General features: G+C 36.3%; 1 protein-coding gene across 13 annotated transcripts in view; it reads left to right on the top strand.

Moving 5' to 3' along the window:
* The window catches only part of BNC2 (basonuclin zinc finger protein 2), a 433,693-nt gene that overhangs the window by 262,589 nt on the left and 154,100 nt on the right, over nt 1-17,004 (top strand). For all 13 annotated transcript variants that reach the window (XM_060609708.3, XM_060609702.3, XM_078436773.2 and 10 more), the window contains one exon: nt 14,071-14,173. In XM_060609708.3, coding sequence (XP_060465691.1) covers nt 14,071-14,173 — 103 coding nt within the window. The remainder of the gene's footprint in view (nt 1-14,070; nt 14,174-17,004) is intronic.

Raw genomic sequence — 17,004 nt, 5'->3', positions numbered from 1 at the left:
CCAATACTTAGAAACATGATTTTAATGTAAATTATATATTGATAGCTTCTTAGCATTCTATCAGATTGAAATTTCTTAGAAAGTTATGCAACGAAAGATTTGACAGATAAATGTAAAGTGTCAAGCAAGTGATATGAATAGTAACTGAGATTTTACTTCATTTTTGTTGACTTTCTGTGCTATTATTAATATTAGAATATGTGGTTCCTGGTCTGTGCAGGTATGTACGAGGGTCTTTTTTGTCAAGGGGTTATGCCTGCCTATACCGAGAGACAAATTATTGCTTTGGAATCCTTAATTATTTAATAAAGAGATTCTATGAGATCTCAAAATACAGATTTAATACCTAAAACTAGAGGGGATAAAATAGGAAAACCAGACACATGAAAGAATATCATCTTTATGTAAGAGATGAATTATGATACTCAAAATCACATCTAGCTTTATAGAAAAAAAGGAGTAGATTTATTCTATACACTAAGATTATAGGGAAAATGACATGAAAGCACATGCTGATAAAGCTTGTGCCTTCTGGTGTATAAAGCAAATATCTACATATATGTCTGTTTGTGTCCATATACAGAGTTAAAGGACAGTTTTCCATGAAATAATGCATTCCTTTAGAATTGCTGTACATTTTCATAATTTTTAAAACATTCCTATTGTAACCTACATCAAAAGGGCAGCCAGGGTTTTTTGTGTCTGACTATACATATGCATTATAAAAAAGTGAGTCTACTGTAATTACCAGTTTGCAGAGCGAATTCCTGCAGGGTTTGTACTCTCCCCATTAGTAAAAGAGATAAGTTGAAATGTATTAAAATTTCACTGTACAACTGGGAGTTTTTGTTCACAGTAAATGTGTTAATGTTTCTTCATTGCTTGACTGTTTGTGTTTAAATTTAGGCAGCGTGCCCAACAGGGACAAAATTATAGGATAAAGCTATGTATAAAAGAAAATCCTTCTGAGAGCACCAATAAGGCTCTTTTTAAAAATAAGCAGTTACATATAATAGTACATGGCTGTAGCCACAGAGAAAAGTTTTATCTGTCTATTTCAGAATTATTGGAATTTTTCTTTCCCTTGTGTAAAGGTTAAGAGGACTGAGTTTATGTCAATAGCTAATACACTTTGATGTAAAAACATCTATTATTTTATTTAGTGTTACTCCTGTAAAAAGAAAAAAGATTCCTTTTTGTTGTCCTTATGATGAAGAGAGGCTAATAGCATTTTGAGAGAGAAGTGATAGATCACATTTTCTTCCCTGGGAAAGGAATTCTTTCTTGTTAAGAATTCTAATTACAGCCTGTTACATTTTTTGGAGCGTTTTTCTCTACTTTTCTTCATTGCCATGAACTTAGTAAATACATTTATTCACATAGATAGACTTACATTAAAAAAAATTAATCTGCAACCACTATCACCTAGTGTGAGTACATAATGAAATCCACAAATAGAGGATAAGGCTAGTATTTCTCTGTAGTGTAGAGTGGGCAGAAGTTGAAGTTATCTGTAAACACCGACTATATACCCTTTAGCCAGCCCGCTCCTCTCTCTCTTAAATGTGGAAAATGTATTGTAGTTCCTACTGTTTGCCTTTTATATTTTTTTTGTCTGCTTTTCCATACATGAAGATGAAAGAATTTGCCAGTATCCATGTGCTATCTCCATGGCCTCATACCACAGACCCACAATACAGACTATGTAAAGAAGCAAAAATAAAATATAATTCCTCATCTTTGAATGTTGCTATCAGTGTTTTGTAGTCTACGTACTGATAATGTATATGGGTTTGCAGAGATATACGGGGAGGGGGTGGGGATGCATGTGTATGTGTATGTTTTCATTTGTTTGGATTCATACATCCAAGTACCCATAGGAAAATATGAGAAGCTCCATGAATATTTCCTGTTGTATATTAGCTTTCCATCATAAAATGTATTTTTCCCCTTAAAATACGTTGGTTCACCAGAGAGAGAGATACATTTAATTCTTCCTCCTCTACACTGTTCTTTAAAAAGTAAATTTTTAACTGATAGACCTTGAAGTCCTTTAGAGCTATTACTTTCTTTTGGCTAATTCGTACAAAGGCACCATATGAAAATTGGATTTTTGATCTGATGGAGTGATTTTTGAGTTCTTATGAACCATTTATAGTCTATCAAGTAAATCCTTCTTAGTTCACGGATTATTGACCCAATGGACCATATTAGCTGCTTCGAAGCTGTTATAGCCCATTATGTTGATTCAGCTGACACACATGTGAACCCAGTCCACATGCCCAAGATGACATTAACATTGTTCTGGAAGACTCCCTTTTTTTCCACAAGGCTTTCTATTTATTTCTTAATTTTTAAGAGTTAGCTCAGAGTTCCTGACAGCCATTGCATACGTTTCTCCATTTGCTCAGTAATGTTGAAGCATTTGTTAGCAGCTAGATGGTCTGCTTTTCGCCGTCTTTCTCTATAAGTATATGTCTCTCTTTTGTCTTTTAACCAACTAATCCTTACAAGAAAAAAGAGAATAATGTTTTTTCAATACTCTAGGGCACGTTTTACCCTCAGATGCTTATAGATTCCATAGAAATTTGTGAGGTTTCTCTGAGCATTGGAATGTAGCTCTTTGAATTTGAGAAAACTACCTTTTAGAAGAAATGATAACGTTGTATTTGTGTTTTTAAAAAATGTATTACCTGAGAGGTTTCACTTGAAAAATTCTGGTGACTCTAGCCAGTGGTAAAATCAAGATGTGCCTTTAGTGATTTATATGAAGCTCTAATGAAGCCAGTCCAGGTCTCAGCACGGACCCCTGGGGAATCTGTGACCTAACATAAATAACGTATAAGAGGGCATGTAGACTGTTCATCATCTCATTATTATTATTTGTAATGGGTATGATTCCTGAGGTGATATCTGCTCTTGGGCAAAAGAGACACATTCTTTCATAATCAGACATAATTATGATGTACAGTTATATATGCACAATGGAAAGTATTAAAATGTTTATTGAGATACACTCCTTATTTATGGGCAATCCCAAGACATGTAGAAATAAGGTGATATAAAATAAACCAAGTGTTCTTAAGGATACCTTGTGTCACTTTTTTTAGATTTTGGCCTTTCTTAGTATAACCATTTTAAAACTCTACAAAAAGCTGCTCAGACTTGCTTTCTCTGTCTAAAATGTACCATTTTGTAGAAAATCCTAGTATAAATTAACTGCTTACTTAGCAGTTTACCCCACCTTTTTAAGTTGCTTAAACCTTTACCCACACCTCTCCCTTTGAGTGTAGTTTTGTCCACATCTCTTACTTCGTTTTAAACTCCTGTTGTAACTGAAAAAAATGTATATCTGAGGAAATCTCACTGTGGAGGGAGGGTAGCAAGGGGGATTATTTCGCTTCTTGCCTTTCATACACAGGCAGAGTGGAAAGAGCCCTGGATTACTAGATGTGGCCATTTAAGGACATCTCAGAGCCTCATTTTCTGCTGTTTGAAAAATCTCTGATTTGGGGGATTTTGATGATTAAATATGAGAATGTATTTGAAATATTATGCAAGCTTCATAGCACTGTACAAACGTAGGATATTATTAGTCTCACGAAGGCTGCCTCAATTGGCCCGGGTAATCAGAGTTGTCATCTGAAATGATACACTCTAAAATGCAACAACTTGTCTCCCTTGTTGCTTCGCTGGGATAAATTCTTTTCACAAACCTAGAGGAGTAAATTTAGTTAAAAGGTCACCCACCTTTTATGTTCTTGCTTGGTAAATGGATTGATTACTGTGCTTGGCATTTGAAATAAGGTGGCTAGCTCCTTTTGTAGAGGATCAAGATTTAGAGGTACTCCTTCCTTGAAGGAGTCCTTCCCACGCTGCCTGGCAGAGAGAGGCATCATCAAGTCAGGATGGTGTCTTACATTTGGGCACAACTTGGGATAAGTCTTGGGTTATTCCTGCACCTCTTTGCTTGGTCACCAAACTCTGAGATCATCATGCAAATCATCGTTCCAGGGATTGAAGCTGCTTCTGAAATACCAGAACTCAGGCTTTCTCTTGTCTTGCTTCTTGCCTAATGAGGAGGTATTTCTTTGTAAAGTGCTTAAAGGTTTATAAATCTTCTTGCATCTCATTATCAATCCCTTCCTTATTAATGTCTTCCCCATCATATTATATTAGTAATTGTTTTCATGAATGCCACCGAGAAATGTAATCATATTACCACCTTTCAAATTGCATTAGTGAAAATGAATAAAATGTATATCAATGGAATACAAAATCGCTGATTCAACATTAAGGTGAAATGAGATGAGTATTGCTTAGCATTCATATGATATCAGAGATGCTTTGGCTCCTTATATAAAGTTACGCATTCTGGTAAATGTAGACAGAGTTTAGTTAAAATGGGTTACTTTGTATGGTGAGCTAATCCCTTATTTTCAGTAGATGATAGGTATGTTCATTGAAAGAGTATTTCCTTTCTAATTATCACAGCTGCCTGTGTGAGTAGTCTGTAAAATGTGTAAGCATACAGCAGTAAATGGAATATCTTAATTGTTAACTGTTAGGTAAGAAAATAAAATGTTTCTGCCCAAATTGAAATGCCTTTTCATTTCCTGTTTCTCTAATATTACTAATTGCCTAACAAAATAGCTTGTATTACCATAGGCCTAATTTAATTGGGGGGAAAAAAACATAACACATGCACTCCAAAGCCTGCTTGTGCTTTGATGCCATAGAAGCATGGATATTTTCCTTATATAATTGGCTATATCCCGCTGTTGATTTTTACTCTGAACTCCTAAATTATTTAAATGGGGTCTTCCTCATGTCGATTGATAGTAGGTTGTGGTCGTAAGGTAATGACTACAGATGCTCATTGGATCCATGTCTGTGAAAATTTATGTGCCTGTGTATATGTCTCTTTCTCCCTGTTTGTGTTTATGTATTCACACAAAGTCATGGAAACATTAACACTCATGTGTAAACATTTACTCAGAAGCTTATGGTTTCCCCTCTTTGCTCCCTCCCCCTAAACCAAATTTGCTTCATGACTTTTGCTGAAGTAACTTTTTCATCACAATAAATTGAGGAATATTTTTGCTAGTATATATGACAGAATTCATCATTATCAGTTTTTAACAAATTCTCTTAGTTGTTTTAGTATCCTGATATTAGTATGTGAACATAACTGAGAATCACCTTCCCGGCCCCCCCAGTCTGTTGAAGAATGTCCTAGATTTTCCTGATGGAAAAATAGCAGTGGACTTAGAAAATAATTGCCAGTTTTTAAATGGGTATATTAAGTTTTAATATTTTCAAAGCAGAAGGTATTTTCAAATTTAAGCAACAGTGAAATTTTTTCATTTGCTTTCTGTTTATCCACTCATTTAGCATTTGTATATTGAAGACCTACTAGGTTAAAGAAGGGTGTTCCATTACATTATGTATGCTATCTCACGAGTTAAGTAACACCTTATGAGGGAATGCTATCTTATGAGTTAAATAACACCACCAGTAGAAACCAGAGGATGCAGTGAGTTTTGTCCCTCATCCCTCTTAAACAACTCTAGTGAGATAGAGTTCATATACCATACATTCTACCATTTAAAGTATACCATTAAATAGATTTTAGAATATTCACAGCTGGGCGCAACCATCATCATATTCATTCTGGCACATTTTTATTACCTCAAAAAATCCTTTAGCTACCCCTGCAAGCCCTAAGTAACCACTAACTACTTTCTGTCTTTATGGATTTTTATGTTCTGAACATTTCGTATGAATGGAACCCTATATATGTGGTCTTGTGAATGGTTTCTTTTACTTAACATAATGTTTTCAAGGTTCATCTGTGTTGTACTATATATCAGTATTCCTTTTGATGGCCAAATAATATTTCATCATATGAATATGCCATATTTTTTTTATCAATTTTGCCACTTGATGGAGGGATCATAGCTTAAATTTTTTTTTTAATTTTTTAATGTTTATTTAGTTTTGAGAGCGAGAGAAAGCGAGCGGGAGAGGGCAGGCAGGGAGAGAGGAAGACACAGAATCTGAAGCAGGCTCCAGGCTCTAAGCTGTCAGCACAGAACCTGACACGGGGCTTGAACTCATGGACTATGAGATCATGACCTGGGCCAAAGTCAGACGCTTAACTGACTGAGCCACCCAGGTACCCCTTAAAATTTTTTTTAACTGTTTATTCGATTTTGAGAGAGAGTGAGACACAGTGTGAGTGGAGACAGCAGAGAGGGAGACACAGAATCTGAAGCAGGTTCCAAGCTTGTAACTGTCAGCATAGAGCCCGATGCAGGACTCGAACTCACAAACCGTGAGGACCTGAACTGAAGTCAGGCGCTTAACCAACTGAGCCACCCAGGCGTCCTGGGATCATAGCTTTTAAGAAAAACTCAAAATAAAGTTTAAAAATTCTGGATTTTAACAGTAAATGGTGTTGAAAGGCCGCTTTTCCCCAGTGAATCTCTTTCAATTATTTTGGAAGTGTTTATTGTGAAGATGATGTATTTCCTTGATCAGTAATTTTATTCTCGTGGTGTTTTGTTGAAGTTTGACCATCTTTGAATTGTCCAGCTTTTCATCTTGACCAGGTTTACATCGTTGGCATTTGGCCCTTGTAGCGAGTCTGGCCTTACTGTGTATTTTCAAATCCTCTGATTCAGCCACAAAATCTAGTTTTTGAAGACACCAAGAAGTTTCAGAGCACAAAGGTACAACAAAATGATCGTTTGATCAGGTTGCTATTTCTTCGTATGATATTAAAAACATTGAGACAAATTCGAAGGAACATTTTATTGAAGGGTTAATTTTTCAATTTCAAGTTTATCTTACCACCAAATATGATACATACATCTGCTGTAATTTTCCATTGTGAAATTTTGAATGGGTTTTGTTAAGCAGACAGCATTAGCTTCATTGCTTCTCATTTGCTGTTGTTACTGTTCTATTACAAGTAGTGGCATTTACGTGCAGTTCAACACTCTGTGGATCCTTAATTTTTATAGTACACCTTATAATCACTGATAATTTCTTTTTGTGAACTCTGTGAACATTGCACATTCAAACGCGGGTTTGTATTTTTCTGGTATAAATGCTGAAAACATACCCAGCCTGTTATAAATATAGATTTATATTAATAGTCTAATAGAGTTAGATAAGACTTCTAGGTTGTTATAAAATTTCTTTGTGGGATATTTAAAACCTTGCATCTTTTGGTCAGTGTTCAGTGTCTGTTCAGCTCATGCTGTTGTATCTTGCTTTGCAAACAAGGATTGCAAACTCCTGTAGCACAACAGGGGGATATACCTTTGCTTTAATCCTGTATGAGTTTTGTAATCAAGTAAAAGTCCATTTCTTGTGCTGTTGTCTAGTTCATATTGGCCCAGTAACTGTCCACCATGCAAAAAAATTGAGTTTTCTTTGCTCAGACTGCAGTGTGTGTTGGACAAATTTAGGATACTGAGGAGTTCTAAGAGGCAGTGTCCTATAGATTTTCTAAGTGTTAGTTGACACTCATAGTACTTTTGTTTTATTTTATTTTATTTTATTTTATTTTATTTTATTTTATTTTATTTTATTTTAGATAGTGTGTGTACTCATGGGAAGGGGGAGAGAGAGAGAATGAATGAATGAATGAATGAATGAATGAATGAATGAGTCCCAAGCTGGCTCCACACTTAGCAAGGAGCCTGACAGGGAGCTCGATCCCACACCCTGGGATCTTTTGACCTGAGCCAAATTCAAGAGTCAGATGCTCAACCACCTGAGCCACCCAGGCATCCCTCAAAGTACTTCTTTGGAAAGTTGTTTCTTTTCCATTAGGTTTATGTATCAGCTGTGTGAAAATGAGAGGGGAAAAAACTGACCTGAAATTTGTACAGGAAGCTATTTTCTGACCATTACTGTCATGTGAATTCTTTAGAATCTTTGTGACATTGCTATTGAAGTACTCTATTTGTCTTAGGTTTTCATATACAAGATTTATAAATGTGTGTGGAAGTCCCACTAATCTCTGTGCATCTTTTTGGCCATTCTCTTCATAATGCTTGGCAACCATTGCTTTGTAATTGCTACAGTGTAGTCTGTGACATAATACTTGGCTTCCAGATTTGTGAACAGATAATTTTATTCCACATTTTTATTTATTTATTTTTAAGACCAAAGTCATTCAAGGACGATTTTCCTACTCAATAAAATGGTTCACTTGATCTCTGTCTCCATGTGTATGTACCTTTCTTTCTTGGACTTGTGTGTTCAGAGATGAATAACATGTAGTGATGACTTAATAAGAGTTCATAGTAACACAGACTATTTTGTAGCCTCATGGAGGATTGGCCAGTTTTACATATTTATATGTACATGTGACTTCCAAAGTAGAAAATTCCGTTTATTAAGAAATTTGTTGTTAAAAATAAAAAAGGTAAACCTTGTCACTTACAGCCATCATAGGCAATTAATTTGTATACTTAGAATCTACCCACCTACATTTACAATAGAAACTTATAGGACAGAATGGATGCTATATTAATGATTAGCTCTTTCCATAATTCAGTTTTAATGTAGGTCACTTGAAGGGAGCTCCTGGCAAATAGTATTTCTTGTGGAAAGACAAAACCTAGAATTTAAATTTTTAATTTTTTGTTCACTTTGTATGATTACTGCTTCAGAATATATGTCTTATGTTTCTAATTGCCCCCTTGCCTTATTTTGCCTTTTGTTATTTTATATTAATATGTAACTTGTGTACATGTCCCCAGATAAGAAACAGCTAATAGATTTATTAATTAGACATGTTTATAGTTCTTTTATGAGGTACACTAAATATTAGCTGAAGCAACCATCCATGTTTTCCTGAGAAATGTCATTTGGTGAGAAGATTGATGTTTAGCTCCCATATTCTTGCAGAGTTCAAGCCTGCTATGAGCATAATAAAGCTGAAGAGACTTCAGTTTTCGTGATAACAGAATCTTATTTGAATATGGCTTTGGAACTCATCCAGAATACTTTCAAATGCACTCTAATTTAATATTCAAATGTAAAAATGTTACTGCTCAAACTTTGATTAAATATTTTTATTCTAAATTGGCCTATTTTATTTTAGATATACTTTTGAATGTCAGTATTTATAATTTACTGGTTTAATTGTATGTTTTCTTCCTTTCTCTGTAGAGAATGGATATAAACTGATTAATAATTGGGAAATCACCCTGTCATGTAAGAGCCATGTAATATCCATATAAACATTTCTGATCCCTAATATTAAAAACAAATACTAATCCCTGTCGTGCCTATCTTAGAGGACTATAGTATGAATAATATAGCATCATGTATGTCAATCTATTCATTAAGACTATGTGTTAAACATTTTATAAAGCATTGGATAAATAGCACATTGGGAAGAATCATGGGGGGACATTCAAATATAATATATGGAAAGTTTCTTAGTGTCATAAATGGTTTCCATTTACTGAAACTTTTTACTGTTACTAGACACAGTGCCATGGGCCTTATAGTCATTATTTCATTTAAGTCCTTTGACACTTGTGATGTTATTGCTACTGTTACAGATGAGGAAAAAGGCTCTGAGAATCATGTATTTCAAGTGCCTTTTGAGTACCTGTCATTTGCCAGTGTACGTTGTAATCTCAACAAACGTGTTGGACTGCCCTCATGGAGCTTAAATTCTAGAAGGGAAGACAGATATTAATCAAGTATTCACACAGATGAATAAATACATTTATACGTAATAGATTATAGATAAGTTGCAGATAAATATTCACAACTGTCTTAAGTGCTATGACAGAAAAACCCCTTGTGAAACAGGAAACTAATGGGGAACTTGACTGGGAGATGAGGGCAGCTGCCCTCAGGAATAGAAGTAGTATTCGAGTTAAAATCTGAAAGATGAGCAAGAGTTAAGAGTGTACAGTGGGGGTTGAATGGTGGGCAGACTGAAGGGCTCTGCCCAAAGATTGCCTGACTGAATGGGATTATAACTCAAGGTTCTCGGTCATATGGAGAGTTCACACAGACCTGGGTCGGCTTCCTGTGGCTTTATTAGTTCAGTGTCTTTAGGCAGGGTACTGAATTATCTCCACCTTAGTTTCCTCATTTGTGAAATAAAGGTAATGATAGTGCTAACCTCACGGTATTTTCTGAGGATTAAGAGAGCTAATGTTTGTAAAGTATGCGACATTAGTAAGTAGAAAATGGCAAATATCCAGTAAGTCTAGCTATTATTAATGATACTAGGTAATAGGTTACTGTTAAAAAATTTTAAATCCTACCTTTGGAAGAAGAAAAGACAGAGGAATAAAAAGAGATGATTGCTTCTCTAGCCCTTTTGAGGGCTTCCTTCTCTTCTTAGGGTCTTTCCTCTACACCTACTGCCCACAAACTCTGTCAAGTCCCTGAACACAGGGACTCTGCCATCCGTTTCTTGCCACTTAACACAGTACTTGGCTCCAAAATAATGGTTTTTGCAAAATGATAGTATTTGAAGCTGGAAGAGGGGATAGAATTGCCAAAATAAAAAATGAGAGAGCCTGGCCGTGGGAAACACCTGTATTTATTTACAGTGGAGAATGAGTGAGAAGTTGTTGCCAGTGAAACTAGGATCGTTGGTCTCTACAGCCCAGGAATGAAGGAAGAGTGCCGGAAGCTGCACTGAGGTCTCGGAAGACCAGGGGAGTAGAAAAAGGGACCAAAATTCATGAGAACATTCCTTTTGGAGAAAGTTTCAGGAACGTGTGGGACAGAAACCAGATTGCAAAATTAAAATGTAGGTGGTTGTGCGCAAGTGGAAGCAGTAGGTGTTGGGTGCATGGATTTTTCTTTCAAGAAATCCATGGTAAAGGTAAGCAGAAAGAATAATTACTTTTAATAAGTTGCAGGCTTAAGAAAATTTATCATTGTTAATTGTTCTGGGGATTTGTCAATGCTGATCATGTAAGAACTGAGAAAAGAAAAACAGAGCACTCCTGATGAGTCATGGAGGGGTTGATAACCTGAGATAGCCAGACCTGCATGAAGATCCCTGATATATAGGTGGGAACAGTCTGACAGTATATACTGTCTACTCCTTTCCTGGTGTCCCCTTTCTGCCACCTCATCGTCATCTCTGGATTTTCTATAGTTGAGAGTGCTCAGCAGTGAGTGGGAGGAACTCACATGTTGGCTGAATGAAGGAAGACATGAATATGCTCACAAAAATGAAAGCTTATCCATTTCTACTCTTCCCAGCTGTCTCCTTGTAAAGCATGTGCATTTTTGAGGCTTAACTGCTTTTGATAATTTTATGATAATTTATTTTCTTTAAGTGTGGGTGAGTTGGCAAGTGATCACATTGGTTCTGTTTTGTTGTGAATAAATAGTATGTCAAAGTTTTATGCTGTTTCAAAAATGTTATTTAGAATAAAACTTCCTTTGAAGCCACAATAGTCTCTTACTCAAAATATTTATTTAGACCATATTGTTTAAATATATATAATTCCCTTAAGGAACAATTGTAGTCTATAAAAATCTGAATTTAAAACAAGTAGACCTTCTGGAATTCATAGAAATACAAAATGGATATTCCAGTGTTTAAGTGTTTATATACAAAAGGAGTTGAGGTGTTCCAATGTTTGTGTGTTTAGGTACAAAAAGAGTAGAATTCATAAAAAAAGGATGATGAACTTAATTCCCAAATGTGCCAGATGTATAAAGTTACTTAGGTAGAGAAAATATTTAAATCATAAACTGGTTTAGAGCAAATGAATAAATGATTTAATCAGTGAATAAATAATTATACATAAAAATAAAGCAAATCTATAGTCTCTTAATTTGTTCTGTCCTGAATGTAGCAATAATTAAAATTGACAAAAGTGTGCTTTAAACACAATATAAAATTAGGCTATTTTTGTAAAATAATTAAATATTAACAAAGTAATGATTTAAAACATGTATATCTTTTATGCTGGGGTTAACGTATAATCCTTGAGAAATCATTTTATTGGGAATTTTTAAATTTTGGTAAAGCAGAGGTGATTTTTTTTGGTATATTTTTGAAAGCTTTTATTAAAGCTGTTCAGATTACATGAATATTTTCATTTCAATGTGGTTGCCATATCTGAATTTATAATTATATAGTTTGTGAAGTGCATTTTTTTTTCTTTAGTAGAAACACCTCCCTCTAAACTAAACTGTTTTGTTTGGGTTTAGGTTTTTTGACCATATCACAGTCAAGTTGTGAGTTCATTAATTAATGAACATGTTATTTAAAGAAGCTCTTTCTAACCTGTTACATTCTGATATATTGCTCAGTCAGTAAACTATTGAAATTGAAATAAGAAACTTTGGGAGAAGTATTTCCTCATATAACCTACAAATATATATATTATTCTTGCTTAGTCAGCATTTCCTTTGGTGTTCCTATTTCTTATTAGTAATTCTTCAAATCACGATACATAAAGCAAAGTTTCACAACCTGGCTAATACATAATTGGACTGTTGACATTGGAAGACAAACCCTGAAATACCAGGCAGATTATACAATTGTGTGTTTCCCCAGTGGTAATGGAGCAGCAAATTAGAGGTGGAGGTGAACTAAGGAAGGAGTCTATCGTGAAGACAGACTCTTATTGCAAACCGAACAGGGAAACTATAGATTTAAAGTTCATTAGTGAAAGTGAAATACTTTTCAAACTTGCCTGATAAGGGACAGTAAAACCTGTCCAGTTTTACTCTCTGTAAATGGAATTGGCCCAACAGTGTTGCCAATATCTAAAATACTGTCTGTTATAAGTGAGACAGTTTATATAAAAATCCAAATGGAATATGAGCTCTAGGAGTATGAGCATCTGGAAGCTGTGTAAGTGAGCATAACTTTCAGTTGTAGAACTGCAGGTTCAGGTAGTTGCAGCCTCTCCTCCAAACACCACTCCCCCACCCCAAATCAGTAAGCATTGATTGCATCTAAAGCTGTAGAGCCATCTTTTCCTGGCAGTTCAGATAGTTACAGTAGGTTGTTAATCTGTGAATGATCGGACTAAGTCCCTTCTGTCTTCAGAATTTCCATGCAAATTAGAACTAAATATATGAGATAAATTTATTAAGTGTGGTCTAGGAGCATAAGGTCAGCTTTTGCACAAGTTTTAAGCATAGGTTTTTATCCATAAAAAGTTACACTTCATTTATGCTAATTTTCTGTGGATTCACTTTATAATATAAACTGGTAAAACGTTTTTAGAAAGTAATCGTAAAGAAAGTTTTTTGAGTGTGTTTTTCAGTTTTCTAAGATCCAGTTGGATTGTTACCAATATAAGATGTTTGCATAAATGGCTTTTCCTATTCCATATATGATCTAAAAACAAATTTAAACTTCGTTTCTTACATCACCATTAAAGTAAAAGGAATGTTGTTTTGTATTTTTCAAAATAGGAATGAAAATGAAATTAATATATCAAAATGGAAAAACAAGGAATTGGAAAGTAGATAAATAATACCAGAAGTATGTTAGATTTTATTGAGCCAATAGGGATGTCTTTCAAAGTGTATCTGAAAGATTAACAAAGCATCTAAGTGAAACTCAGCAGAAGAGAAGTAACATTCTAATAATAATATTTGTATGTCATGTTTTACTTTCACCAACATTTCACTTGAGCATTATCGTAGTAGAATGTATTTTCCTGCATTATTGCCAAGTGGATAAACTTAAATGGGAATATATAGTAGCAGCAATATTTTTTTCTGTTTGGGATCCCTAGCGTTACAAATCAAGCATCTTGTAGAATACATAATCCTTTATTCTTATTCTGCTTGGTCTACGTTTCTAATTTAAAGGTTAAATATGAATGGCATGAAACATTCTATTAGTGTGTGAGCTTTGTTTTCTTACATTTTTTTTGGTAAGAGATTTTGATGGTATCCAAATTTATTTTTAAAACACTCCAGGCCCCTACCAACATAAAGCCTTTAAAAATGGAAGTGGATGTTACTTATTAAAATGGTAAAGAAATACAATACCTTTGAACAGATGCTGATCCTTTTTTTTCCTCTATTTTTCAGGCCATCCGTTGCACACTGGTAAACTGCACGTGTGAATGTTTTCAACCGGGGAAGATTAACCTGAGGACTTGCGATCAGTGTAAACATGGCTGGGTGGCACATGGTGAGGAAAATCTGGACTTTTCTTCCTGTTCTTGTTAGGTTCATGTGAATGTGCGTATTTTTTCAGAGCAGTCACTGCCCTGGAGAAGAGAGGGGTCAGCTGTGCTCCAAGAGCTAGTTAACATGCAGGCTGCAGCTCTCAAACAGCATATTCTCGGCTCTAAGGAGTAAGTCTAGGCAAGCAGTTCTTAGCAGAAGGGTGCGATGTTTATAGGACAGTTGGGCCGTGGGGTTCTGACTGAACGTAGCAGCAGCCAGCAAGCACCAGGCCTGATGGAAACTCAAACATACCACAGTTGGCCTTTCAGGGCCTGTACCTCAGAAGGAGGCTGGCAAACCCTCTTTGCTTGAGGAGAATTCGTCGATGACTGCTCACCCTTGTCGTATGCTTTTGAGGCTGCATTTATCCTCCCAGATGTTAAATTTTGTATGGTCCAAGGTGAGTGAGAGAGTGAACGGGAACATTGTTTGGCTAGTATCTGAAAAAATAATGTGTAAATACCCCCTTTCAGTGCTCATCGGGATTGGAGGTGGCCGGTGTTGAATGGGGGCTCTGCATAGGTGTGTCACCTGAGGGTGACCCATGGCCGTGGCTGCAAGTGTTGCTGCTTTTTGCCAGATGCACAGAGCTGTTCCATCAGTGTGGAACATTGAGCATTTAGTATGTTCTTATGTATGGTTTATGTGTTTTATGTTCAGGCAAAAAGAGACTTAGAAAATAAGCAGACATTTTCTTCCTAGAATGTAGAATTTTTAAAGATAGGTGATGTTTATAAAAGAAATCTTGGCTTGAGATTTTTTTGACAGCCTGGGGTATTGGCTTCTCAGTCGACATATTCTTCATTCCCAAACTGTGCCAAATATCCAGTGGGTTGTATTTTTATAAATGTCTTGTTATTCTAGCAAGATCTGAAGTAACAACACTGGGCCATGCCTTTGAAATGCTTTTAATTTATCATGTACCTTGCTTGTTAGGGTGTGTATGTTGGCATTGTGGGGACATTTCAGCCACATTTCTGTGTGTGAGATCGAGAAGGGATAGGTAGGGTAGCAGGAGAGGAATACCCTGGAAGGGGTGTGCCTGGCAGGCAGAGCCACGGTCCTTCAGTGCCTCCAGGAATGGAACTCCTTCCTGTTTCATTAGCAGGGCCAAAATCTGAAACGTCTCTCAGTCTAGTTTTGAACAACAGATGAGCTGCTGTTAAACTTTTGTAGTCTATGCGTGTTACCGCATTCGATGATTTCTTCTCTCTTCCGTATTCATTTCCTAGGGTTGTTGTAACAAAATACCACAGACTGGGTTGCTTAAATCAGAAATTTGTTTTCCCACAGTTCCAGAGGCTAGAAGTCCAAAATCAGGGTGGTTTCATTCTGAGGACTCTTCCTGACTTGCAGATGCCCTCATGTTGTGTCCTCAAATGGTCTTTCTTCTGTGGATGCATACCCCTGGTGTCTGTTTGCATCTCAATGTCTTCTTGTTCTAAGAACACCAATCAGATTGGATCAGGGCCCACTCTATTGGTTTTATTTTAACTTAACCAACCTGTTTTTTTTTTAATGTTTATTTTTGAGAGAAAGAGAGCAAGCATGTGCCGGGTACATGAGGGAGGAAACAGGGGAGGGACAGAGAGGGACAGTGAGAATACCAAGTAGCCTCCATGCTGTCAGTGCAGAGCCCGACGCAGGGCTCCGATGCAGGGTTCAAACTCACAAACCAAAATCAAGAGTCGGATCTTTAACCAGTTGAGCCACCCAGGTGCCCCTAAAGCTTAATCAGCCTTTTTAAAGGCTCAGTCTCCAAATATAGTCACATTCTGAAGTACCAGGGATTAAGGCTTTCAAGGTATGCATTTTGGGGGAAACACAACTCAGCCCATAACACTTCCTAAATATCCTTCTTTCCCTGAGTAAGTGTTGGCTTTACTAGGTAATAGGTACTAGAGCTTATGTCCCAAGCCCGTCAAGACTCACAGAGGCAGTATGGAGTCACATCCTGGCTCTGCAACTTCAGTGGCTTATAGTTGAGCATCTCTGCAGGTCCGCCTCCTTATCTGTAATATAGGATTAATAATACCTACTTTGAGGATTGTTGTGAGAATTAAAGATAAAGCATATGAAGACTTTCAAATAAATAATACTGTGTTGAAAGTAAGAACCTGAACAATGGGTAAGCAATAAAAGTAGGTCGATCAGTTAAACAAAAGACTTTTCATTCATTCAGCTCCCTTTTTTTCCAAAGCCATCTGTGTTCCCATCATCTGTCTACGGTGGTAGCCTTGTGAGTATAAAAGTTTACTGTGTCACCAGTTTGTTTTACCTATCCAACTGCCACATGCATATTACATTAGTAGTGTAATGGGGTGAGGTGGGAGAAGAAATATTTCTTCTTTCTCGAATAAAATAAATTATTCGTAGCCAATGGTTGTTACTGAGACTTTCTGAAGGATGTGATTTTTCACTAAACTTGAATAAGGCATTTCTGTTATATTGGGCTGTGCTTTTTCTACTGTGTCCTTAGAAATCCTGGGTTTCTGTGATATTAATTGTAGAGTTTCCCAAGTCTGTCTTTCTCTCACCACTGTTAATACCTTGATCTCTCTTCCCCCCTCTCCTCCTTCAACTGTGTATCCATATACAACTCCAGATATGTACGGGATGCCTGGGTGGCTCAGTTGGTTAAACATCCGAATCCTGGTTTCGGCTCAGGTCATGATCTCATAGTTTGTGGGTTTGAGCCCCACATCGGGCTCTGTACTGACTTAGGATTCTCTCTCTCTCCCTCTCTCTCTCTGCCGCTCCCTCACTTGTGCTCTCTCTGTGTCTCAAAATAAA

Source organism: Panthera onca, chromosome D4 (assembly GCF_046562875.1).
Source record: "Panthera onca isolate mPanOnc1 chromosome D4, mPanOnc1 haplotype 2, whole genome shotgun sequence".
Taxonomy (NCBI): domain Eukaryota; kingdom Metazoa; phylum Chordata; class Mammalia; order Carnivora; family Felidae; genus Panthera; species Panthera onca.
Note: the sequence above shows the minus strand (reverse complement) of the source record. Positions and strands in the feature narration are given on the sequence as shown.